Below are 26,907 nucleotides of genomic sequence, written 5' to 3' on the forward strand. Positions count from 1 at the left end.
AAGCAGTAATGAAAGCGCAGGTGGAATGATCCACAGGTGCAGGGTCCCGCAGGATGTTTCCAACTGTGGAGCGTTTACGGAGATAAAGCGGACGTTGCAATCAGGCTATGATGAATGAGCTGTGATAGAGCTGAAATTGCCGTTCGGTGTCTCTTTAATGTGGCAAAAGCTTTCTTATATCTTTAAAAAGCAATAAACACGGCACAAACTTCTTTGGAGTTCTCCCAGCTGTGACATTAAGCCCATTAATGAGTAAAGATCTGTAAAAATTAATTACTCCACCTGTATTACACTTTTTCCTTTAGTGAAATGCACTTACACCCTCTCTAACACAGTGGTTCTCAAACTGGGGTCTGGGGCCCCCAGGGGGGCCGCGAGATGGTGCCAGGGGGGGCCCAGTTTTATGACATTTTATAAAATACATTCATTCATCATGAATTCTGTGTAATTAAACCTAAAAAAAATAAGGCTACTAACCAACAGCACTACTTTGTATAACTTAATAGGTTTTGTTTAATTAAAATGTTACATTTTAGAACAGTTTTTTGTCATAAATTTTCTTTGGGGGGGGGGGGGGGCGCGAAGGAATGCACCGTACACAAGGGGGGCCGCACGCGGAAAAAGTTTGAGAACCACTGCTCTAACATACAATAATCCTCTAATATAGACAGAAAAAGCAGTCTGTCTTAATAAACACATTCATCAATCTTCAGGTGTCACTGTAGAAGCTAAAGAGGATTTCTCATGCAAAGTCCTAAATGTGGCCACTTAGAAATAACAGCCTCTAGGTTTTCATCTTTTTTGTCTCTTTTGCTTCTAGTGTTGGAACGGGACGACCCAGACAGGTATGATACACATCCACCCCAGGGCTGCAAAGATCTTCCTTTCCCCATCACTATAATGTGCGAGATGATGAGAAAATTGCCCCTAGATAACAGCCTTGTGGATTACATCTTCAATTGGTGGTTGTTGCTCCAGGAAATGCTATCACAGGCATACCTGTTAGTTTCTAGAGGAAATGAGTCTTTATTTAGATCAGCATCAAACCCTGGGGTTATCAGCGACTAGACAGAACGTTCCTGATCTACTCATCTCACCTATACAGTATATTCTGCACAGTAGTGATGTCCCATTAGTGATTTATGGGCATGGCAATGTAAATTTAAATAAAGAAATACAGCATTTTACATGTTGAATTGCCATATTGCATTTTACATTCTACATTGAATATTGCTACTAATGTTCTTCTATACAACTGGATTAATGCTTACCATCATTTATCAAAATATCTCCTTTTGTGTTCATTCGAATAAAGAAACTGTTCGTGTCATGAAACATATTTGTACTTATTTTGATAAAAAATGTAAATGCAAAGTAAGATTATCAAAATAAGAAGCATACAGTTACAAACATCTCTTCATGTACTATTTTCCACATGATTTCAAATGACATCATTTTTTCCACATTTAAGGAGAAAATTTTCATTACCGCAATGTGTCCATGACTGGATTTTGGTTCTTTGGCATGGAAATATTTATAATAATAAAAAAAAGCTTCAGTGCATGTTATACTATAAACATTTACAGTTAAGAAACATGTGGTATTTGGTGATCATTGGTAAATGTAGAGACAATAATAAGGAATATAAATGTATCCAAGAAAAAAATTCTCATCCTCCGCAACAATTTTCAATCACTGTTTAGGCCCTCAGTGAACTAACATTTAAAAATACAATTGTTGGAAGGGACATAATTGACTGTGACACTCAAGATGGCTACCAGGTAAGCAGTTCTTTTTTTTCTCTCCAGATAAAAGTTGAAATTTTGTTTGTCATAGTACCTAGACAACTTTTTAGTTCTCATTACCGAAACATGTGTTTGTAAATGCATATATTTAATGTAAAATGATGTTGCGGTAATGATAATTTTTAATAATGGTAATCTAAAAAATGTAAATATTCTATAGGAAATATGTTTTAAGTCCTCTAAAAATAATGGTTATAGTAAGTTCAGACCTTAATCTTATATGTGCAAAAAAAAGGCTTCAATGGCTTTAAAAAAAAATCTGATGCTGGACATCTTATAAGTCAGGATTTCATGACAATCACCCATACAGGTTTTTAACAACTTGAGGGGGAGTAAATAATGACAGAATTTACACAGAATTTACATTTTTGAAAGAACTATCCCTTTAAGTCTCAGACGTTTCTCCTAATACTAGGGGAGAAATGGGGCGAAAGTAACGCGGGACGAAAGTAACAAAGCAATTTTCTCCAAGCCCTGACAACATTTGAATTTCAAACTATGACAGCATCTTAAGCATGCAAGCCTTGACAGAGCTGCCAAATATCACATTTTTTTCCACACCGTTTCGCGCATCTAAGCAGTTATTAACCATTATAAGTAAATCCCTAAAGCTGTAATTTTTTTCTTATAAAGTGTTATGTTTCTCATTTCATGTGTTACAATACTGACCAATCTACAGGTTATTTAGTGCTCTAACACATCTTATAAAACGGTTAGTTCCAATCCTTGATTCTGATTGGTCAATAGGTGTGCTTTATTCACGATAAAACACTGCTATGACCGCTTCACCCAACAGTTCTATTTAATATCACTGCGCCCTTAGCAACACCCTTAGCAACACATAAACATATAATGAGACAAAGTCTGAGAGCAGTTTGTTGTTTTTATTTGAGCTTCCATGTTGTTGTTTGCATTCAGGGACTATTTTTTCTAGCGGAAGGAATGTTTTTATTGATTTAACTTCATGAAAGTTGCACTAAAATAGTTTTTTGCTTTAATATAACGTCTAACAACGCCCTTCAGCCGTTACTTATTCACGATACAGCATAGCTTCTCGTACCTTATTGCTTAACTGAAGTTTGGCTTCTCAGAGTTTTTCAAAATAAAAGTAAATCGTGTTTAAATGTAAGGAGTTCCTGTCGGGACGAAAGTAACACGTGTTACTTTTGTCCTGCTGCTAATACTGTTGCATCATGTTGAACATTGATATTATTCTAATTTGATTTAATTTTATTTTATAGTGTTCAAACTGTTAAAAATATTTTATTTTCAACAATTCAAGTTTGTACTGTCAGGTTGCTTTTGAAACATTTGATAAAACTGAAAATGTACTGTATTTTCCAGACTATAAGTCGCACTGTTTTTTATAGTTTATCTGGTCCTACGACTTATAGTAAGGTGAGAGTTGTAAGTCAATATAAATAAATTTTGACATATATGAACAAAGAGACAACATTACCGTCTACAGCCGCGAGAGTCCGCTATATGCTGCTCCTGTATTTATGTAATTCAATGAATTCAGTGTTGTGAAATGACGAGCCTGCGAACTTGATGCTCGTTGGCTTATCATGTTAATTTAGCATATTAAGCCTTCCAGGTATGTTCTGTATGCTTTTGTGTATCGTGTAAATAACTGTTTATATTACGTTAACATATAGACACCTATTAAGTCTGCTGTTTTGTCTGCTATTGTTTAGTTGAATAACTTGCCTTTCCAGATTAAATGTCTGTTCTTCGGCTTGGATTTTGTGAAGTCATTTTCTTAATAAATGCGACGTATAGTCCACTGCGTTTTTTTGTCTTCATGACGCATTTTTGATGGATTCGACTTATACGACAAAACATGTTTGCACATAAACAAGATCATAGTCATGTATATTTACTAAAAATATACACAAAACCTATCTTGTTCTGTTGTAGCAAACGTAACAATGCGCTACTCATGTTCAAAGGAAATTATACCAAAGTCAATTTACATTTGTTCAAAATTCCACCTGGTATTGATAGACCACACTTGTGCGTTATTGACCACAGCAAAAATATATATCTCTCTAAAACATTACCTTTTTAAAATTACATTTTTCTGAAAAATGGTACTTTCGCCCCTGCTCTCCCCTACTTCAGAGAAATAGGAACAAATGAGTCATTGTTAAAATGCATAAAGACTTTGGAGCTTTAAAATAAATGTCTAATACAGGTCAAATAATCTGTATTTAGGTCAATTTATTATATCTCTCTTGAAATCATTAAGTCTTTTTCTCAGGAGAAACATCTGAGAGAAAGGAGACATAAGCCAAAGTTTCCATTTGCTCTCCATTTAATCTCATTGACGTTTAGAGTAACAGTAAAGAGATCTCATCTGTGATTTCTTTCTCTTATGGGAGTGAACCAAAGTACAAGATTAAGGACTTACCAGGATGGTAGTTATGGTGAGAGTGGTATTGAATAATGTGTCTGTCAGGTTCAATGATGGAAGCTGCTTATCCATGGACAGTCCCTGCTCTGAATGCCACTGACCAATCTGCAGGACAAAGATAGTTTGAGTTATACAGAGCCTTCAAGCCAAACTATGTCTATTTGAAGATCCAGAACTCCAAATGACACATGATAAAGAAACAGCGAGTAAGCCTTAAGGCTCAATGTCAGGTAGAGGAGAATGCAGCTATACCCACACTCATACACAACCAAACCACACAGACACATCACCTTAAAAAAACGCTGGGGTATGCAACGCTCAATCAGAGAGGCAACAGAATGCATTCATTAACACCCCAATTCTCTAAAGCGACCCAATGTCCTCATTATCATTCCAGTTTGGCTGGCACCCCTCCGCCATGGACACCTATATGGAAACCATGCTGCCTTTTATAGGAGGCAGAGTCTCCACCCAGCACACATGGCAGACTTAAATCACCTGTCATTTTTATATTTCATTGCAATTACGAAGCGGCATGGTTCATTGGGCCTCCTGCTTAAAGACTTTTACTGTAAGGCTCCGCTCTATTTATCTTCCCTTTACTACCTGATCCCTAGCATTCCCGTAGACACAGGGGAGTATTGTGCCGAGAAAAGAGTTGGATCTAAAATTATTCACTCTCTAAGATATGAAAGTGTCGAGGGCCACAAACAGTCTCGTTCCTTTCAAAGTAAATGTATAGCATCAAAAACTTTGTCAAAAAAAGTGTGGCGGTGTTACCCTAAGGACTTCGGCAGGGGAATGTTACTTTGAAAAGTAACGTGAAACAATATGAAGTAACTCATTTCACTACTGCTACTTTTTATGGGAAATAACATGATGAAAAGATTGTGTGTTCTTGCTCTTGCCTATGGTACAGACATCACGCCGCTTTCATCAGTCAAAAAGCTACAATGACTTTATGACATTAGAGGCACAAGGCCGTGATGTGGTGCACAAACTTCTAGACTTTTTGAAGGATGGAGTAAAAGTAAGGTATGGAGAACAATTAGGAGTTATTAGGCAAGCAGGAGGCGGCGTAGGCAGAGGATGGGGGCAGGAACAGAGCAGGATGGTGTATGTAGTAACGCTGTGGGCAGGAAGAGATCCTGGATAAGAGCCAGCTGGGAGGAACTGCCCTGAGATTGGCCCTGTACTTAGCACAGCTTGGATAAATACGGAGAACAAAATATGCTCAGAGCGGCAAACTGGGACACACACACACACGCACTTACGCTGAGCATAGATTTGTTTTGCATTTACATAGATGTTGTTTAAGAGTTTTATTTTAGCATTGTCTATACCAGGGATTCCCAAAGTGTGGTACGCGCACCCCCAGGGGTACGCGAGCTGCCACCAGGGGGTGCGCGAGAGGAAAAATGTAATGGCGGTCTGTTTCTTTAAGTGGGATTTTTCCATACAAAAAATAAATAAAAAAATGAACAGTAAACATTTCCTTTGTAATCGCTTTTATTTTAAATAAAAAACTATAATTTATTAGTTTTTGATAGAAACGTAGAAGACAGCTGCTGTCTTTTTCAACGCACTGCTCTTCTGTTATGTACTGCAGCCGCTATATGCGTGCCAACTCGTTTCATTCATTCCATATATATTATAAATATGCTTAACTGACTGAAATCAGGGAAACTGTCATGTGGGACGTCTTATGATAAAGTTGTTAGTCACGAAGGAGGAGAGGGACCAAGAGAGAGAGACTTTTTTATGGCAAAAATAGAAATAATGAAATGTGACAAGACATGGGCACAGGATACGCGAGCAATGTGTTTTCATGCATGGTAAAGAGACCGCCAATGAATTATATAATAAAATACATAAATACTTACTGTAGAGAACTTATTAAAAGCTTTCATTTAATTTTGTTTGAAACTTGAGCTGTTATAATGAATCTGCAAACTATTATACACCTTTTGTGCGAACAGTAAAGGCTTTCGTTAATGTGTTTGATGGGTCTGCACGTGACGCACAGGTAAACATGAGGAAACCTCTCATATGTCATCTATTAGCTGACGGCAGTAAGTGTACGTTTTTTACCATAGAAAACTCGAATGGCGTCTAAATATCACAGTGGTTAAACGCATACACGGGGGCGCGCATCATCTACGCTGAGCGTAGTTTCAGATGGTGCAATAGGCGTAAATATTTTTCACAATGTTGGACGTAGCTAAGCCCGACGTAGGACTATTACACCCAACTTCTTAACGTCGGGCTAGTGCAACCGGCCCTTGGGTATTTGCGCATGATTAAACATGAGTATTTATGGTGAGAAAACAAAGCTTTTTTGGATTTTTTTTAAAATGGGGATTGGGAGTGCGCCAACCCGGTTGGGACATAGAAGGGGGTGCGCAGGAAAAAAAGTTTGGGAACCCCTGGTCTATACAGATGTTGCTGGTTTAAATGGTTTAAGCATGCTGCTATTAAAGTAGCAACAGCTGCTACTGTAATGTTGTTTTGTATAGGGTGGTACTACTGAAGACATCCGAGTCTCTATAATATTCTGGTCTGCACACATAATTCAGGTTCTTACAATAACAGGGCTGTGCAAAAGTCGTAGGCCACCACCAACTTTGTTGTTGTAGCAAGTAGTTTTAATGACGTTCATATTTCTTTTTTTCTCTCTTTATTAATAAAGATCTAGGGCTGGGACGATTAATCATGATTCATACTAATAATGCCTGTCTGATGTCGATTCTGAATCGCAAAGATATAATTATGCACAGCTCTTTCATGTATTGCGGCTCTTAGATCAGAAAGAAGTCCTTATCCACTTAAAATCACTGTCAGTTTAAATCTTTTATAACATACATTAAAAAAGCAACACTTGTCAAACATAATCATTATCCACTAAATAAGTGTTTTCCAATCCTGGTCCTCGAGTACCCCCTCCCAGAAAGTTTTAGATGTCTGCTTATCTAACACACTTGATTTAACTCATCAGCTCATTAGGGAGACATGTGCACCATTTTGGAAGGAGGCTGATGAGTTGAATCAGGTGTTTTAAATAAGCAGACATCTAAAACTTTCTGGGAGGGGGTACTCGAGGACCAGGATTGGGAAACACTGCAATAAATTATTTTTCATTATCATGAAAATACCTGAAGCACGGCGCATATTAGTTTCTGCATGAGAGCGCCCTTTGGCTTTTGCATATGTACACAAAATGTAAAATAAAAAGAAAATTTTACGAACAAAATGTTTTCTGGCAAAAGTCAGTATTTAGTGTGAACTCCTTTATCGCCACTAGCACATCTTGAACTCACTCGAGGAGACAGAAGTCATTAGATTGGAACTAGAAATTGGGGCTCATTTAGGCTTAAGAGAGCCTGCAGGTTCCTGCTATAAACACTGTAGTGTACTTTCTGACATCTATTTTTTAATACTGCATACACATTCCCTATATTTCCTAATATTGTCATTATACCATTATTGCTATAACAACAAATCTAATGGTGGCATGGTGGCCTAAGTACTCTGTTAAAACATATGTTCCCTAGTTGTCACTGGCTCAGTACCCTTCATAAAGGTAAAAAAAAAGATATGTATACATTTGCTAGCAATGTGGGTAACACTTTAATTAAAGGGAATTCAGAAGACTGACATGACACCTTCATAATCATGACATGACATGTGTAATGAATATGAAGGGGATTTATGCACATTTATGACAACTGTCATTAGGTGTCATTTGTACAATTATGTCATTTTTAATGCAAAGATGACATTGTTTGAGATGTCTTTGTTATGACAACTTGACATTAACCAATGCATCATAACTTGTCATAAATCTGTCATAAACATGACATAGCAGAATAACTATCAAACTTAAGAAACTACCTAGCTTTATGGGTTAACATTACATTGAACTGTCATTTAAATGTCATTAAGTGTTAAAGGCAGGATAGGCAGGAATTATCTAAAAAAAACTTTTTTACAAATTTGTTTAAACTGTCTTTATATACCAATACATAAGTAAAATGTAAGTACTCTGAAAAAGAGAGTATAAAAATCGAGTGTCTGTAAACCTCTCACCACTGTTTTAAACACCTAACTTTATCACTATGAATATAAACAAATAGGATGGCTTTTAGTACTCACTATTAAGCCAGTGTTTTGCATGGAAGAGTTTCCGTGATGAAAGCATTGTTGACTCTGATGAGGACTACACTCCGGAGACAATATCGCTACCGCATCGTTGACTCGAGGAAAAGCCAGCCGGTATTTACTCTTGTTTGATTTCTTCGTTTATTCCTTTGTTTGCCTTCGCTGACTGGATATGCAGGTACTGTGAGTTCTGAATGCTCTTTCTCTGCCGTACATTGCTCTTCCTAGAGTGCCTCGTGCACGTTCAAATCAATCGGATGTGCGCATGTGTTGGCAGATCCCATAGCAACAGGGGTGGTGCCATGGTCGCGAGAGAGAGTGATAGTCGCACAAGCCAATTTGTTTCGTCCCGAATGGAAAAATGAGCTGTGTTTAAAACAGTCATGAGAGGTCTAAAGACACTCAAATTTTATACTCTCTTTTTCAGAGTACTTACATTTAAATTATGTATTGGTATATAAAGACAGTTAAAACAAATTTGTAAAAAAGTTTTTTTAGATAATTCCTGCCTATCCTGCCTTTAATACTATGTCAACAAAATGCAACAGACACTTCAAAAGATTGTACTTAACTTTATGCATAAAAACTGACAACTAACAGAACTTGTTCTTCCTCACACAGAGAGTTCAGAAATTTTCTGACATAGAAGAAAAACAAATAAAACATTTAATTAATTTAATTTAATTTAATGTACTTTACTTTGCAGCAATATGCATTACCTAACCCATTATTGTACTGTAGGTAATTTTACTGACATTTTAATGACAGATTACATTTGTACCACTGTAGTTGAGGTCAAGAAAAATATTCATGACGCTGTTATAAAACTATATGAAAGAGTATTAACACTTAATTACATTTTAATGACAAATTTAATTTGGATCACTGGTAAAAAGTGGTCAGTTATGTTGTCTTGGTGTCAAGTTGTCATAATAAAGACATCTCAAACGATATCATCTTTGCATTAAAAATGACATAACAGCACATGTCATGTCATTAATTATGAAGGTGTCATGCCGGTCTTATGAACACTCCTTCAAGTAAAGTGTTACCACAATAGGTACCTTTGATGTATTAATATGTACATTTGAGGTACTAATATGCATTTTTGGTACCAAAATGTACATCTGAGGCACTATTATGTATTATTATGTTAATATGATGTAACTCTTAATGATGTAATTTTCCAAATGAACCCCCATGATAGCTAGGGACAATTTTTTGGCCATTTTTTTGACATTATAGTTAAAAGTCTGATCACTTCATGAAAGCAATAGCAGTGAAAGTTTCCTTGTCAAGCACCACTAAATAGTATTAAAAAGAGGTATTAGCACTATTTTGGCTGCTTTCACAAAAATAATCTGATAAGGTCGGCCTTAAGTACAGTGCTGCCAATTGAGCATGATACCCTCTAATTTAAAGGTGAACGGGTTGCATGCTTTTATGTTCTTAAAGGGTCGTCAGTCCATTTTATGCCCATACATAATCACAACAAAGGCCTGGCGAGCAACTCATTTTCTGCACTGAGCTTTTAAGAGGCTATAAGGGAGCAGTTCTGGTAATTAAGTGTGCAAAATGAGATCAACAAGCCAAGGTAAATGAGAGTAACTGACTGAGCAGGACCCATATCTGTTCATTTAAACCAGTCGTGATTAATCAAGAGCTATGAACGCTTGTCATTAATTACCACCGACAGGTACACATTATCAAAGTCAAATCCAAGCTTCATTGCTTGTACAAAGTGATTTAAAGCGTCTAGTATAGAGAACATGTGATCAAAGAGCTGGTTATGTACTCAGGGACCAGCATCTGAAGTTCAACAACCTTCTGTCTGATTCTGTCTAAGAAGGTGTTATTGTAGGTTAATGTTTCAAGAGTACTTTCCCCATTCCCCAGACTTTGAGATTTAAAGAGGGTAATAAAAAAAGAGTTGAGAAGGTTTCAGGAAATAAAAGTAATGATAAAAGCACAGTATGGCTAGGTGGTCTGAAAGCTTTCAATGGTTCAACGCTTTTACTTCCTTGGACCACTTTTGATAGACACTGCAGACCGGGAACACCCCAAAAGAGCTGCAGTTTTGGAGATTCTCTGACCCAGTCCTCTAGCCATCACAACTTGGCCCTTATAAGTCATTTTTTTGCTTCTATCACATCAACTTTGAGGACAAGTGTCAGGTAAAATGCAATAAAAATTAATGCTGGTTCTGATAGAAAGGTCTAGTGAGGTCTATGCATCGACGGGTCAGGGCTGGTTTGGGTGGCAAAAAGGGGACCTACACAATATTAGGCAGGTGTTCATAATGTAATGTTATGGGCGATCGATATATAGATATATATAGATCGGCCATAACATTACATTACAATGTACAATGTTATGGCAAATGTTATGGCCGATCGAATTACAATCGTGTACAATGTACGCAAGGTTTTTCTGATGAGGAAAATTGCATCATGCGCACTGTATGCGGACCCTAACATACACATAAAAATGGACCACACTATGCCATTTCGTTAAATTATGTAATTTACATAGCTTTTATAAATGGGGGTTAGAAAAAGCATGACTGTTTCCAGTTAAGGCAGCTCAAACTAGCAATTAGTTAAGGGTTTTACTTTTTGGACTGAAATGAGATCGGTCATGTTTTTATTTCCTGACCTAAAATGGTTATCATCAAGAAAATTGTAAACAGACTAATTTACACAGATTATGCTACCAGCCACAGGCCTAAGAGCATCAAGGTAGTCATAGTTAAAGGGATAGTTCACCCAAAAATGAAAATTCGGTCATTTTTTCACTGTCATGTTGTTACAAACCTGCATTCAAGTTGCATTTGTGCCGCCACAAACTGCAAGTCTGGAAAAAACTGTTATGGTGTCCCGGATTCTCACCCTGTGGATGTTTTTCATCGCTAAAAGGGTGTTTGGAAACTTATAGCAGAACACAGATGTTTGCTCGAGACTTTAGCAGTAAGCTAAAGCTAATATTTACATTATAGCGATGACGCTTCTATCAGACCAATCAGTGATCTACAGTGTTTTCGCGTCACATTTGGTATCAGCTCGGGTCGCTTGGAACCCCAACCGAGGTGGTACGAAAAAAGTATTGGGTACTTCGTACTGCACCCTATGGAAAAGCTCCCAAAAGTAAGCTGACCCGACCCAAACTAAACCAAACCAAACCGTGGGGTACTATGCAATGGAAAAGCGCAATAAATGGTCCCTTACTTCCACAGTCTTCTTTTATTCTACTATGGAAGTCAATGGGGTCCATGAATGGTTTGGTTACAAAAATTTCTCAAAATATCTTACTTTGTTTTCATCAGAGCAAAGAAATTTATGTGGGTTTGTGATGAAAATGTTAACAGAATTTTTATTTTTGGGTGAACTAAGCTTTCTAAACATTGATTTCAACCTTTGACTTAGTCAATTTTTAAAGATATCAAGGTTATATTTTCACAGAATGTTATTTACATGATGTATGATTTTATGTAAAAAATTTAAATCATATGTAAATCATAAATAAAAATCTTTAGCTGGGTTTTTACAGAGTGGATCAAATTGTATTCACCGGACTATCAAAAGATAAGCATTAGTACATTATGCAAGACAATTTTAAGTTGAACTTGACTGAAAATAACTAGATGGTAATATAAACGGCTACCTTGATATAGAATTACTCATGCGGTGATATAACTTTTGGTCATATCTTCCACCCCCAGTACACGCTACATGCATTTTAGCTTTCTGATAATGTCAGGTTAGTGCATGTCAGAAATAATCATAGAGTCCATAACTGCTACATATGCAATTACCACCTCAGCCATGCTGACACACTCCTTCACGCTTTATCTCTCTCTTTCATTTCCGTCTCCTCTTCCCTGCTGTAAATCTATCCATTAATGGAGAACAGTTGGATGGCAGAGTCTGGCCCGTGCAGATTTTTTGTGAAAGTCTGACTGTGAACAGGAGTCGATCAATAGAGTGGTATGGGAAAGATGGAAGAAGGGGGTGATGGATAAGCTAAATCCCAACCATCAGTCGGGAAAGCTCTGTAGCTCTGCAGATAACATAAACTCCTCTTGTGAGATTCACAACCATTTACTCAGTGCTTGAATAGAGCTCGGGCTAACAGAACATTGAACATTCGCTTTCCATGAGAAACTGTGTAAGTGTGTGACTTGACTGCTTACTACCAAACCCAGTGTGTGTGCCTAGGGTCAACATAAAGTGAGTGTATATGGCATTTGAAAGCCACTTGACTGACACTATCTTCTCAAGGTGACACCCCATTGTGCCAATCAGCACGTTTCCCCGTGACCCTTCGACCCGCCACTTGAAAACTCCCAAGCGGCATCAGCTGATGACTGACCACTGTTGTTTATTCGTAGGTAACATTTTCAACCTCTAATGTGGAACAAGGGAAATGTCACACCTGCAGCCATTAACTGGAAACATACGTTGATGGATAAAGAGTTAAAAGCCAGTTTAAAAGGTCAGGCGGGTATAGGCCCTTTCAAAAAGCGACCTTTCACTACAATCAAAATTTCAATTTGTGCCGTATAACCGCCAACAGAAAAACATGTCTTGTTATTCCCAAATAGCAGAGCCAATCTCAACATTCATTATTTGACATTATCCGCCAGCTGCAGGGCTGTTCCCATAATGAGGAGACGGTGGAGATCAGAGCCTGTCGAGCTCCACCCAAAGCACATCTGACATCAAAGCTTTCTCCAAACACCCCCATACACGCTTAACAATGCTCAGCCTGAGCTCCCAATGGTCTGTTGCTACCGGTGAAAGCAGGGAGGAGAGATTTCTCGTCCAGTCCCTGTTTATCTCTGAGGCCTTCGTCTTCTCCCAGCTCTCTGAGGATCCTGACTGGCCATGCATGGATAATGAGGAACAGAAATCTCTTTCTTTCTGAAAACATTTACATGTGATGTGTGATAATGCTTAGATGCCTTGGCTTCGATGCTTTGCTTGAGATTGTTATAGAGAACCAGCGGGATGCCAAAAATCTTCATGGCCAGACAAACAAGGAACAGGGGGCTGCATATTTCACTTATTCGTTCAACTTAAAAAACACATTTCCTCAAGAAGCTATTTATACACATCTAGGCTGCACCAAACTTTATTGCAACAAGATTGATCTGTTTAAAACTGCTTCTAAAACTTGTGGTCACTCAAGTGACGGGTGAACTGCCAACGCTGTCACTAGCATTGAGCTACGCTCTTAGAAATAAAGGTACAAAAGTTGTCACTGGGACAGTACACTTTCAAAAAGGTACACCTTTGTACCCAAAGTACTTCAAAGGTACATATTGGCAGTTCTAAGATACATATTTGTACCTAAATGGTACATATTAGGACCTTTTTTAAAGGGTACTGCCCCAGTGATGGCTTTGTATCTTATCTATGAAAGATTAGGCCACCTAAGCTTCACCACACAATTACTGGCTTCAAAAAAGCTTTTCACAAAGTTTTGGGTGACGTCACGGACACTACGTCCGACTCAATGGTTGTGCAGCATTACCACCATGGATCTGCATTATTTTCAAATTATTTAATGGCCAGGTGCAATTATTCCTTTCATATACTGAATATTGTATTTGGAGACCCTTCAATGTTTACAATGCTAAGCTCCTCAGACCACGCTGCCCATTAACCCTCCGGGAATTGAGGGGGTTTTGAGGCCCTGGAAAAGTTTTGACCTGCCCTGAAATTTGTGCTCTTTTAAGATGCTTTAAACATAATAATGTCAAACGTCTCATAAACAGCATTCAGTACAAACTGGTCTACCATACAGCAAGCAACATGTAGGTTTGTATTTTTGAGAGAATAATGTTTATGCGTGGTTATTGAAAAAGCCAAACAAGTCACTGAAATAAGCCCAGAGAATACATACTAAACATGCTTTAGTTTAATTTCCCGAACTGGATCTTGTAGTCTAAAGTTTTTTCTTCAAAATGATGTGACAATCACCCTGCCTACTCATTCACATAAAACAATGTATTGATTTAAAATTTCAAAGACCCTTTTTGCTTAAAAAAGCCATGCAGTATGCGAGGAGGCATAAATGTTCCTGAATAATCTGTGATGGACACCTGAGGACACAAAAGCATAATGAGCTGCATAATGAGCCTTTTAGTCAGGTATGTGAAGTGCTACTAGAAACAATGTAAGGGCAAAAGAAATACTTGTTTTGTTAGTGGTTAATTTTGAATATAGCTAAAAATATAATCCAAACAAATGAGAGTCAAGGCACATTTTTACAAACTCTGTATAACCACCAAACCTGTATATATTTTCTATTGAAATATTTAGTTATAATTTCACAAATAAACCTTATAGAAAACATGGTTTTACTATTGTAAAAGTATAGAAATCCTGTTTTTGGCAGATTGCAATTTGTTTTACCATATTTTAATAGAAATATCATTATTAAACTGGTCCTGTAATGAAACAATGGTACATTTGTGGTTACTGTAGTTTTACTGCCAATACTATAGTAAAATCATGGTCAATTATTAATGCCTTGTGTCAAAAAGCAGAAGCAGAGTAATGCGGCTTTCGCATAGGACGCAGTGTATGCTGCGCTCGCTGCTGGGTTCAGCGTAGCCAAGCGATTTGCGCTATGCTGGCACGACCAAAGTAGGCGGGGTTTTCAATAAATTACTACAGTGTTTAGATTTGGGGTTAAATAGTGGATGAGGAATACAGAGGCTGATGTTGCCCGTCTCTATTTCATGTAACTTTAAGCTGCCTACCTAGTGTACAACAAGCTACCTGACTTAAAACACATCTGACATGCCAACTTGAATTGCTACGTGTTTCCATGACACTGCTTTCCTTCCAATGTCTCTGTAGGAGCATAAACTTGTATTGTAAAGCTCCGGGAATTCCGAAACACACAGTATAAGCTTTACGTCCATTTTGATTTTGGCACTTGTTTGGATGCCCTGTTTCTATTGGCCGTGCGAGTAATCGTCACAGAGCGCAGCGCAAAAGTTAAACTATTTTGAACTTTGACCACGGTGTGAGCTCAAGCAGTGCTTCGCTGCACTCGCGCTTTGCTCGAAGCAACAGCAAACTGCGCCCTTGCACGGTGCAAGCCATTGAAATAAATGGGTTTCATAGAGCAGCAGACACCGCGTCCTTTGTGAAAGCCGCATAAAACAACATGCATTCATGGTACTGAAAGCAAAAACTGAATGCTTTTAATGCCATTGACAGTCCCTTGACTGCGGGGCGTGTGCCATACATATGGGTCGTCCAAACTATCTTACATAAATGATGCGGGGGTGTGGCGATCTCAGTTTATTTTGGGTAATGAAGTAACAAGAAAATGACTATTGTGAGAATATTTGTTTTCGATTTCACTTACATTATTTAAAAGAAGTCATTCCAAGCATTATGTTGACATATATCTTTTGTTTGTTTTTTATTTTTGTGAGTGAACACAAAAAAAACTAGACACTTCATTCACATGTTGTGAATGATGTATAACTCATATCTGCATGAGCAAAATCGATGGTATATTTGGCACTGATGCCAAATGCGGGGTGTTATCGCTGGAAGAAAACTAACGCCCAATTCTTAGCCATTTTAGTAATTTCATCCCCACATGTTCCCATGTCTAAAGATTATAGTGTCTTTTACTTTCTGTAAATTGCCCTGAAAATATAACCACAGGTAATATCAGTTCTGTGCTGACTGGCATGCTGGTAAAATGCGCTTAAATTGAGCTTCATCTGGCCATATCCAGCCTGTAGGTACTTAAAATTTCATTTTACATCAGGTTTTATATGTGCCTTTAACATCTAGTTGAAACGTATTTTCATGCTTAATAATTTCTGGGTAATTTAATTTTCACACATAAATACATTTTATGATAGGTCACTTATATGTGGCAGCATGTTAAATGCAGTAAACACCACCACCCCTGTGATTTACAATACAGCATGAGACAGCAACACAATATTTACAAGGTTATTTCTTTATATTAAGGAAAGAGCAGATGGAAAATGGTGATTTAAAAGTTTCTGTCTGTTTTTGGTGCTGGAAACCTTGACCAACCCATTAAAAACCCATTGAGGCTTGAGTTTGTACAAAAGACAACCTCCAATCTGCGGCTACACTGGCAAGACTAAAGAGAAACGGTCTGATGGTGCATACAAACAGGTGGGACCCATAATAAAAGACTCTCATGTGGTGTATAATCAAATAGTCTTTATCTGTCCTCGAAAATTCAAGTCTACAGACACAATTTAATTACTGCAACACACACTGAAAGTAAACATATTGGTTTAATGTCTATTTCGAACAGCAGGCAAGGCTTGCAAATGCCTTTCCGACTTTTAATACAAGACAGTGTAGTTACTCTCTGCTGGCTCTCTCGTGACCCTGGGACTTTTTCAGAGTCTCTTTAGCTCTCATCTCTGAAACTGCCTTTCTCACCTCATTTTCTTAGGAGCAGGATAACGCGATGTTAAAACTTGAGCCTGTTCTGACCAATTAGCTGTAAAGTTTGGGTCAAGGGATGATTCTGAGGCCACAATGATAAGCCTGTTAAAAACGACACACTTAGACGATATCTTTCAACCTGAACAGGGTGCTTTTACACAGGCATGGGAATGTGCAAAACTACATCAACTTCACGACAGGGAAGTCCTGTGCAATTATGCTGGATTGGGGTTTAACTCACTCTTGCATTCAAAAATAGCTTCTGAGATCCTTATACTGCGTTTTTACACATGAAACATGAATACATGTTATATTGCGCATCGTAAACACAATCAAAGCTTCAAAAACACAGGAAAAACGAGACATCTAAAGTCATCATGAAACAGAAGTTGTGATGATGTTTTCTTCTATACTGTGATGTTTTTCCAAGTGAAATGGCTTCTTGAATGATAAGAATGGAGGCTGGGACTTGATTTCATCCTTTGGGAATTGACCCTTTGCAGAGAGCTTGATTGACATGTGACCTGACCAATCATCACATCAATATGATGTGCCCCCTGTTGCTATTCACCATTTTGTCCGTTGTACTGTCGATTTGTGCTACCTTGTCAGATTTTGCTACCTCCCATAGAAAACATAAAGTACTAAACAGATACAGGACATGCATTTATAATAAATTATAATAAATAACTGGAATATTCCATAAAAATAAGAAATGTCATTTTTGATTTCATGGTAACTTTACAAAGGTCACACTTTACAAAAACAAAAATGTAAAAAAAAGGAAAAAAAGAAAACTAAGAAAGTAATTTTCATCATTTACTAGGGATGGGCACGAGCAATCGATTGTTTGAGAACTCGAACTTAGCATCGATAATTGATCACAAAAACGATTACCGTAAGGGTTTACCTTTTAATTTTTGTGGTTATGGTGCCATTTGGATATCTGGTTAGCGTTACAAGCATCTGTGGTAGTAAAGACTGGGTGTGTGTTTGACGTTGAGGTAAGCTGCGCAGACCGGCGTATGACATCAGTACCATGCAAGATTTAAAAGCTTTCTATATGCATTCAAGGCGTGGCAACCCCGCTGATTCACACAACGCTGTGAAGACGAACACACCTCACATCACTGGTTTTGCAGTCATTTTCAGATTCACTTCGATAAAAGAGGAAAACACAGTCAAAATACAATTTCAAATTCTTGCATTTAGTACACATAGATGCACTTTGTATAAGACATTTATGTTGTTTAAAGGCTTAATATTATGTAGAGTGTGTCATAGAAAAAGAGCTTCAGTTTGTGCTTATTAACCCTTTAGTTTCACGCAGCTTTTCCTGTTAGAAGTTTTTGTTTTAATTATAATTTATAAAAATTCATAGTTTCTTCAAAATTAAGTTTTATTATTTTTTTTATAAAAATTATTTTCTTTTCACCATGATGCGTATGCCCCTAGTTAATCGAGTACTTGTTTTTCAGATCTATGGATTGATCGAAATGAAAAAAAAAAACATACATGCACATCCCTATCATTTACACATTTGACAAACATATCATGGCCATCATTTACACTTTTAACCAAAGCAACACTGCACTCAAACCACTTTTTGTTGGTTTGCGTGTTCCCTGAGGTTCAAACCCACGTTTGTGCTGCTAATGCAAAGCTCTACCAATTGAGCTACTGGAACCCTCATGCCTTATTCTTACCAAATACACTCTCATTCTTTTACAGTACCTACATTATCACACTAAAGTGTCGATCCTGGATCGTTTTCAAGTTTCAGTCTGATCTTCTATATTTTATCACATTCATGTTATTGCTCTCCTCAGGCAGCTCACAAACTGACATAAATTGTGTACATTACAGAGGAATGTTACGGCTGCTGTGACAGTTTTATTGCCGTCTGGATGAAGACATAAACTGGTTATTTATGATTTCCGTCAATGATAATGCTGGACTCCTCAACACCTATTTCTCTGTATTGTGTCAGAAACACGTTTAACACAGGCACGAGACTCCATGCTACGGCTGAGACATAAAGAAATCACACAGAATGTTTAAATGCTTTAAAATGAGAGGTGTTTGGGGTTATGGCATTGTTTCACAGCTGTTTTTTGTCCAAGACATAAAACAAAATATTAGATGCATCGTTATTACAATAGCAATTATTTAGGGGATTTACTTAAAGCAACACTATGTAGTTTTTTTTACCTTTAAATAATGTCTTTAAAATTATTTCAGTGATAGAACAACTTTTAACAGGACAAATTGTACTGTTGCTGCAACCTGAGCAGCCTCCTAGCTGCTACAAGCACACTCTGAAAGTGGCGGTGGAGGGTAGGAAACACAGCCCCGCCCCTCCCCCTACCTTCAGAAGATTGTCTGATACCAGGCACTGTTGTGCTTTTCAACCACATGGGGGAGCTGTAAGTCATTTTTACATGGAAACTACATAGTGTTGCTTTAAAGTAAACCAATCATGCTCATTACTTTAACCTCTATTGTTTTGAAGGACTGAGACATTTAAAAGGATGAATTATAAAATGGGCAGTTCTGGTTCTTCATTCTGATTGGTTGAAACGCGTTCTAAGCCGTGATTAAATACACCGGTAACCCCACGGTTGAGACCACATTACATAAGTATCATTGCGCCAATGTTGCTACATACTGATTTATGAAAATAAACACCAGTGTCTTTAATCATATTTTTAATTTGTCATCTCGTCGATAAAGAGAAAACGTTCTCCGAGGAGTTTCTAACTCAAGTTCATACGTCCGCTATTATCCACTGGGTGGCGATCTTACCCAACTTAAACACTGACGCATTCACTCAACACTGAAAACACAGCGTGTAAGTTTTGATGGCTTTGAATCTGATCTCTTACATAAGTTCTTCACAAAAATGGAATTATCTCCGCTTTTAGCTAAAAAATTTGAGAGGTGATAAGAGAACAAATGAAGGTAGGATGAAACGCTTTTTTTTTTGAAAGTGGATGGTCTGTTCTTTCATTTGATATTTTATGTTTATTTAAAGAAGATAATTTTTCTGCGAGGCATTAAACTAAAACTGGGTGGCAACTTGCGCTGACAGGGAAAGAGTTCAGCATGCTTCCAAGCATATTTGATCATCACATCAACAGTTGCACAATATAAATGTTAATGTATAAATTAGATGAATGGTGATTTATAAAATAAACACCACAGCCTTAAATCATATTTTCATTGTGTCTTTGCTGCATCTGTGTTGGTTGGGAACTGCGCCCTGTTTCAGTCACACGTGATTCTGAGGAACTACTTTGTTTGGCGGAAGAGTAATATTTGTACTAATATAATTACAACTTATTTGTGTTTTATTTTATAAAGTCCCGCTAACATTATGCATATGAAGTAACCGTTTTATAAACGCAATAAACCCCTCGAAGCAGTGGGTTTACAGTGCATTTTACCACAGCTAAGGCTTCGTGCCGTGCCTAACAACGCCCCTTAGCTGTTATAAAATGCACTGGTAACCCACTGCTTCTTGGGGTTTATTGCTTTAATAGCAAAGTGTGTTGTGTGGATCTAAGATTTTAAGCACAGTACGGTGCAAAAGTCTTAAGCCACCACCACAAGACTTTTTGTTTTAGAAGTTTTAATGTCCATCCATATTCATTTTTTAATCTATTTTATTAAGATACAAACAGAAAATACAGGAAATATGTAAAAAAATATATATATTTTTCCAAACTAAATGTCTTCTTCAGGCATCAGTCAGTATTTAGTGTGAACTCTTTTGGCAAAAAACACATTTTGAGCTTTTTTGAGACTGAAGTCCTTAAGTCATTTGATTAGAATGAGAAATTAGGATTTAATTTCCTATAGTAGGTTAAGAAGATCCTGTAGTTGCCTGCTATTGCTCAAGTATTCTAATAAAGAACCTGATAAATAATTATATATGATCACTATAACATTGCAAAAACAACAAATCTAATTATGGCATGGTGGCCTAAGACTTTTGCACAATACTGAATATATTTTATATATTCAACAAAGCAGAATCAAAGTCTTTCCAAGTACCTCCTTCAATCACTGCCTTATGGTAGATGATTTGCCAGGCTTGTATATGTTTCAAGAGAAGGGCTGAATTCATAGTTTAACTCCCAGCATGCGACAGGAAGTGTTGAATCATCTCCAATGATCTACATGGTGTGCAAACTTGACAACTTAGCAACTAATGCTGTTCTTAGACAATGTGATAAAACACAAATAAAACAGACAGGCCTAATAAATGAGGTCTCGTGCTGAGAGAACAAGTCAACAAATTCAATTAAAAGGAAGAGGTTGTGATATTCCCTCTCTGAACAGACCCATGTGAATTTAATCGAATTTAAATAGCTGTGTGTGTGTATTAAAAGGGCCTGCTGCGAGTGTGCATGAAGGGTGGGTGAGATAAGACCCCAGCCCGCTTCTGTTTGAACTACGCAGAGGATGAGCTCTGATGGCGAGAGGAAGAATCAGAGCGAGACCGATGCCAGGCGGGAGACTCGGCCTGCTCGCAGCGGGGAAGAGTCGACGGTTGATGCCTGCCGTTTAGGGAAGTTGGGGCGTCCCCACGATTCCCGCATCCCCATCTTTCCCTGCTGCCGGACCACCGCTGCAGGTGGCATAATCTCAGGTCTTGATTAACTACTTCTATTAGCAAACTTAATTAGTAAATCGTCAAGAGTGGCCTGTGCTGGCTGAGCGGCAGGCCAACCCCTGCAGCAAGAAAGACAAACAAATAAACAGCAGCACGGCTCAGGCAGACAGATTCTGACGGCTATTAGGCTCCACAGAGCTCAGGCTAATTAATAGCCCACAAAGCTATCGATGGGGGAAATAAAGACAATTGACATTTGCCTCTCTCGTGCACAAGCAGAAACACGCGGGGCTTCGACCAGATGGGTAAACAGGCTGGAGGAGTGTGTGTGTCTTTCTGCATAAAAGAATGCTATAGTGATTTTAAAGAGTTAGTATTAATGGTAAGAGGTGGACAGCAGTGAAATATTTAAAATGTTTATCAGTGTTATTTTTTACTTCACTACATTCTAAAGCATAATATAAAAACATATTTTTGTATGCTAGCTTGGAAATTTATGGACTACTGGCTCCCTAGCAAAAAAGTCCATTCATTTTTCTCACAGACTTTTGGATTATTGCAAAATATAAACTCTGTGTTTAACAAAAAGTTTACGACACTTACACGTTTTGTCCAACAACTTTTATGAATTTTGAAGTCAAAATTTAGCTGCTTATATTTCTTGTACACATATTTACACTTTAAAGTTTCTTTTCTTAAACACAGAACTTTTTTTGCGATAAACCAAAAGTCTATGGGAAAAATGAATGGGTTTTTTTGCAAGAGAACCATGGTCGTGCATTGTCAGCCTTATTGGCTGAGTTACAAAAGTAAAAAAAAAGTATATATATAGTGTCAAATTAAAATACAATAATTAATAATAATACAAAATAACTTGTTTTCTTTGACTCAAGTCCAAGTATCACTTGGTTGCAAGAAAGTAGATTTTTAATGTACTTACAGTAAGTACTACATGTAAAAAACAATGTGAAGTAAAAAAATATGATATTATGCCTTGGAATGTACACTCTAAAAACAAATAGTGCCATATAAGGGATGTTCACATTGACCGTTTAACCATTAACCGAAGGTAAGAATTTATGACCGATTAACATTATCAGTTAAAATAAAAAAATATTTGTTAATACATGGTTCGTGTTGTCATGAGCCGACAGACATTTCGCCACTTTTCTATCTGTAATTTGTGAATGTCCTGTAAATGACACAAATTATTGCTGCCCTGACGGTCTGATAAAGTAATCATTTGTATGAGAAATCATTTGTATGCGTGTTTGGAGGCTGAACGGAGACGCGCGCGTATCCGCGCAAGATGACGCGGTCTGTCTCGCGCACATCCGGACAGACGTTCGCTGATGGCCTCTGACCATAAACATCTCTCTTTTTGCACAAACGGAGAAAGACGACGCAAAAGCAAAACTTTCTGAAAAGCGTCTTGCTTTAGAAATGACCACTGTGGTAGATGAAACAGAGACAATCTGCCCTTTTTGGATATTAATCCTCTGGACCAATCGTGTGCTTTTTAATAAGGTAATGTTGCGTGAATATCTGATGTGATCAATTCAATCTGATCTGATGTATGAATCCTGGTGCTGTTGTTGATCTGTCGCTGCTGTTAAATGTTTTGTTTTTACTAGTTCACAGACAACCGTCAACTGTATTTTTACTCAATGACAATTTCATATTAAAATCTTATAAGTTAACGGTTAATGTTCAGTTTAGAAGCTACGGTTGTCGGTCGGGGAAATTAACTGATATGAGCATCCCTATGCCATATAGCACCAAAAGTGGTTCTTAGTTCGTAATCATAGAAGAACCACTTTTTGTGCCATATAACATCAGTGAAGCACCTGTGTAGCACCTGTGTAGAACCATATAGTGCTATGTAGAACCATATGTGGTGCTTCACCGGTGCTATATGGCACTAAAAATGGTTCTTCTATAATTACGAGCAAAGAACCACTTTTGGTGCTATATAGCACCGTTTGTTTTTAGAGTGTTACTGTCTAATATATCAAAAACACCTTGGGACATGATTTTTACACTGACAACAGGCTTAGCAATAGGTCAGTTCATACTTAAATGCCAACAAACTAATTCTAATGTGGAATGTTGGTGTTGGTTGTAGTTTGTAATTTGGAACAATTCTAAACAAGTCTACACATAAGGAACATGGTTGAGAGTTTGTAACAAGAAGGGGAAAAGTTTAAGTATTAAATTCTATAACATAAGTGACTATAGTTGTCAATGCTGTATATAGCTGTATAAACAGTGCTACAGACACAGCTCTTTGAGCAATTCAAAAATATAACTTACAAAACTGACTGACATGTATTTATTGATTTATTCCTTAATGCCATGCATCATCTATGGTCATGGTGAGAACCAGTTAATCTACAGTATATACAAGTTACTCTATACACAGGTTGCACATTGTAGGAAAGATCAATCTCCAATTCACCCAACCTGCATGTCTTTGGACTGTTGGAGGAATTTCAGCCTAGGATCAAACCAGGGACCTTCTTGCTGTGAGGCAACAGTGCTAGCGAAGTTATGGTACATACATTTTTATCCTATTAAAAAACATTTTGCTTATCAGTATTTTTGTCTTTAAATTTTATAAAACTGGGGCCCCCCCCCTGGCACCATCTCGTGGCCCCCTGTTTAAGAACCACTGACTTTTAGTTTATGTATACTGAAATTAACAAGAAACACTACTGTACTTACAAATGAGTGTACAATATAAGAATTTAGTACTTACAGGCAAGTGTGGGGTAATGACAGGTACTTATAGTGTATACTGTAACGAATGAAAAAAACTGTACTTATAAATGAATGTACAATATAAGTATTTTCTAATTACAGGCAAGTGTGGGTTAATTACAGGTACTTATAGTGTATGTATACTGTACAGTAACTCATGAAAAACACTACTGTACTTACAAATTGTAAATACACGGTCAGTGTGTGGTACATGCAGGCAAGTGTAAGTTAATGAAAGGCACTTATAGTGTACGTATATGATTGATAACTAATAACAAACATTACTTATGTGCCGTTTTTGTACTAAGTATCTTTTTCCTTTGTTGTACCCTTTAAACTTAAGTATTGAATATCGTACATATTAACTACTGGGTTAATTTAGTATGTCCATAGTAACTGCATGGAAACAGGGCTGTAAAATAAAGTGCTGCATTTTACACAGTTATTACACAGGACCTACCACCTAAGTTATATCATAGTATATACATATAGCACTGTGAGTTATATTAACTTGTAAGAGCATAAAATAAGACGCATTGTTGTGGAGAAATAATACATTACTTTTAAAGTGCAGCAGAACATTTACTTCTTTATTTCTTGAAGATTTGTCTTTTTGTTGCATCAGTACTAAGGCAACATTATTATAGCAAGTGTATGAAACTAAAAAATAGACTGAAAAAAGTGTGCTGTTTTTACATAACAAATTATGAATTAAGAAACAGCAATGACATACTGTTATTTTTATTTATTTTTTTTTTTTTTGGGGCCATTTTTTGCCTTTATTGATAGACAGTAGTTGTAGGAGACGACAGGAAAGTAGAGGGTGGAGAGAGGGGTATGGGGTCGGCAAAGGACCTCGAGCCGGGATTCGAACTCGGGTCGCCGGACGTGCATTTGCACCACATGTCGGAGCGCTGCCCACCACGCCATCGGCTCCGACAGCAATGACATACTGTTTAAGTGGATTGAACATTCCAACTTTTGTTATCATCATTTGTTTTCAGGTTAAGGCTGTTTATTGTTAAAAAATCATTGACAAAGTTCAATCCACTTTTACAGTATGTCACTGCTGTTTAAATTCATAATTTGTTATGTAAAACCAGCACACTTTTTTCAGTCTATTTTAACCCACTTGCCCACTTTAACCCATTAACCCACACTTGCCTGTAAGTAGAAAATACTTATATTGTACATTTATTTATAAGTACAGTATACTAGCGTTTTTTGTTATTTACAGTATTCATACACTATAAGTATGTATCTGGTATTACACCGTACTTATTTAGAGTTACATAATAACTATCAAGTATGTCTGATAAGTACAGTAATGTTACCATTTAATTACCATCTACGGTAGATATTTAAGTACCACACATTTGTCTGTTAGTACAACATATTTACCATATATGTACAAGGTAAGTACACAGACTGTAAAATAAAGTGCTACCATTTGATTTAAGTTTATTTTTATGACTGCAATAACAAATTTATGTTTAATGCAAGAAAATGGCAACAGGTTAAACAAATGAAGGAAATTTAGTTTTAGTAATGTATAGTTATTTTTACTGAAAACCAAGACAATAATACTGCCCATGAATTCATTAATTAGAAATAATTTCTCATGCAAACATGGTATTACAAATGTTCCCTTTTTAATCCTAAAATGCTTAAAATATTTTAATATGGTTATATAAAAACAACAGAAATCTTAAGACCACAACAGTTTTCACTGCATTACTGCTCTAAGGGCGAACAGGCTGGCGGTGTGCCCAAACAAACCAGCCTCCCTTCTCACGCCTCCTGAAGGGCATTTGCACTCAGTGCACTCCTGAGACACAGCGGCTACACTATCTGGCTTAGAGATCAGAACAAAGTCAATGGGATCATGCCACATCATCTCTGCACCTCAGAACGGAAAAAACTCTTTCCCCTCATCCTTCTAACATGTCCTTGGTTGGAGTGCAGTCAATTTAAGAAATAAAAGGTACCCCATCATAAGCATCCCATTCTAGCTCATACCACTGAGCCCTGATCTAGCTGCATTATATTATCCATTCAGGAGAGTCATTGTTTCCAGTATACGCCAGTAGAGGACACATCGGCCTGTGCATGCAGAGTCCTACTCTTTATTAGCCTGTTTGAAATCGCTCATTACCCCGTCCAGTAAAACATAAACACAGGGTGACCTGAATTAAAGCACATTTTCTAGAAAATATTTACCAGTCAGAACATTCTTTTTATTGCTTGTTTAGTAGAGAGAGGAAAAGCGTGGGTGAGAATGCCGGTCGGAGGCTGCTAGGCTGATCGAGCATAAGGTGCTGCTGTGTTTAATGGGCTCTGTTTATGGAGATGACTGGTGGAGCTTCAGGCAGAGCAGTGGGATAGGACATGGCAGATCGATCTACACCATTGCACAGGGAAAGCCGTTGGGAAGATCAGACCTGCTGAAAATGGCAAGGCTGAGGTGACCTTCCTAATAGTTCTTGCTTATAATATGCTGAAGGCAACTGCATACTATGTATATATATATATATAAAACAGGATTCTGACACTTTTAGACCAATAAATCTGTACGCTTCTACTAGTAATAAAACACAATCCAGCAGGGACTGAACTCACAGAGTGCTCTCTAGATGATCATTGTCGAGACTGATCATTTTCTATGACATTCAGGGGCGGGGCCAGGGG

At 37.4% G+C, this 26,907-nt stretch overlaps 2 protein-coding genes across 2 annotated transcripts in view; one reads left to right on the forward strand and one right to left on the reverse strand.

The window, feature by feature from the left end:
- The window catches only part of drc12 (dynein regulatory complex subunit 12 homolog), a 45,506-nt gene extending 44,187 nt beyond the window's left edge, over positions 1 to 1,319 (forward strand). The window contains exon 4 of the mRNA XM_065281205.1: positions 821 to 1,319. Coding sequence (XP_065137277.1) covers positions 821 to 1,068 — 248 coding nt within the window. The 3' untranslated portion in view covers positions 1,069 to 1,319. The remainder of the gene's footprint in view (positions 1 to 820) is intronic.
- The window catches only part of grik4 (glutamate receptor, ionotropic, kainate 4), a 381,199-nt gene that overhangs the window by 38,108 nt on the left and 316,184 nt on the right, over positions 1 to 26,907 (reverse strand). The window contains exon 12 of the mRNA XM_065281202.2: positions 4,219 to 4,326. Within this exon, the coding sequence (XP_065137274.1) occupies positions 4,219 to 4,326 (108 nt within the window). The remainder of the gene's footprint in view (positions 1 to 4,218; positions 4,327 to 26,907) is intronic.

This window comes from Paramisgurnus dabryanus, chromosome 8, assembly GCF_030506205.2.
Source record: "Paramisgurnus dabryanus chromosome 8, PD_genome_1.1, whole genome shotgun sequence".
NCBI lineage: Eukaryota > Metazoa > Chordata > Actinopteri > Cypriniformes > Cobitidae > Paramisgurnus > Paramisgurnus dabryanus.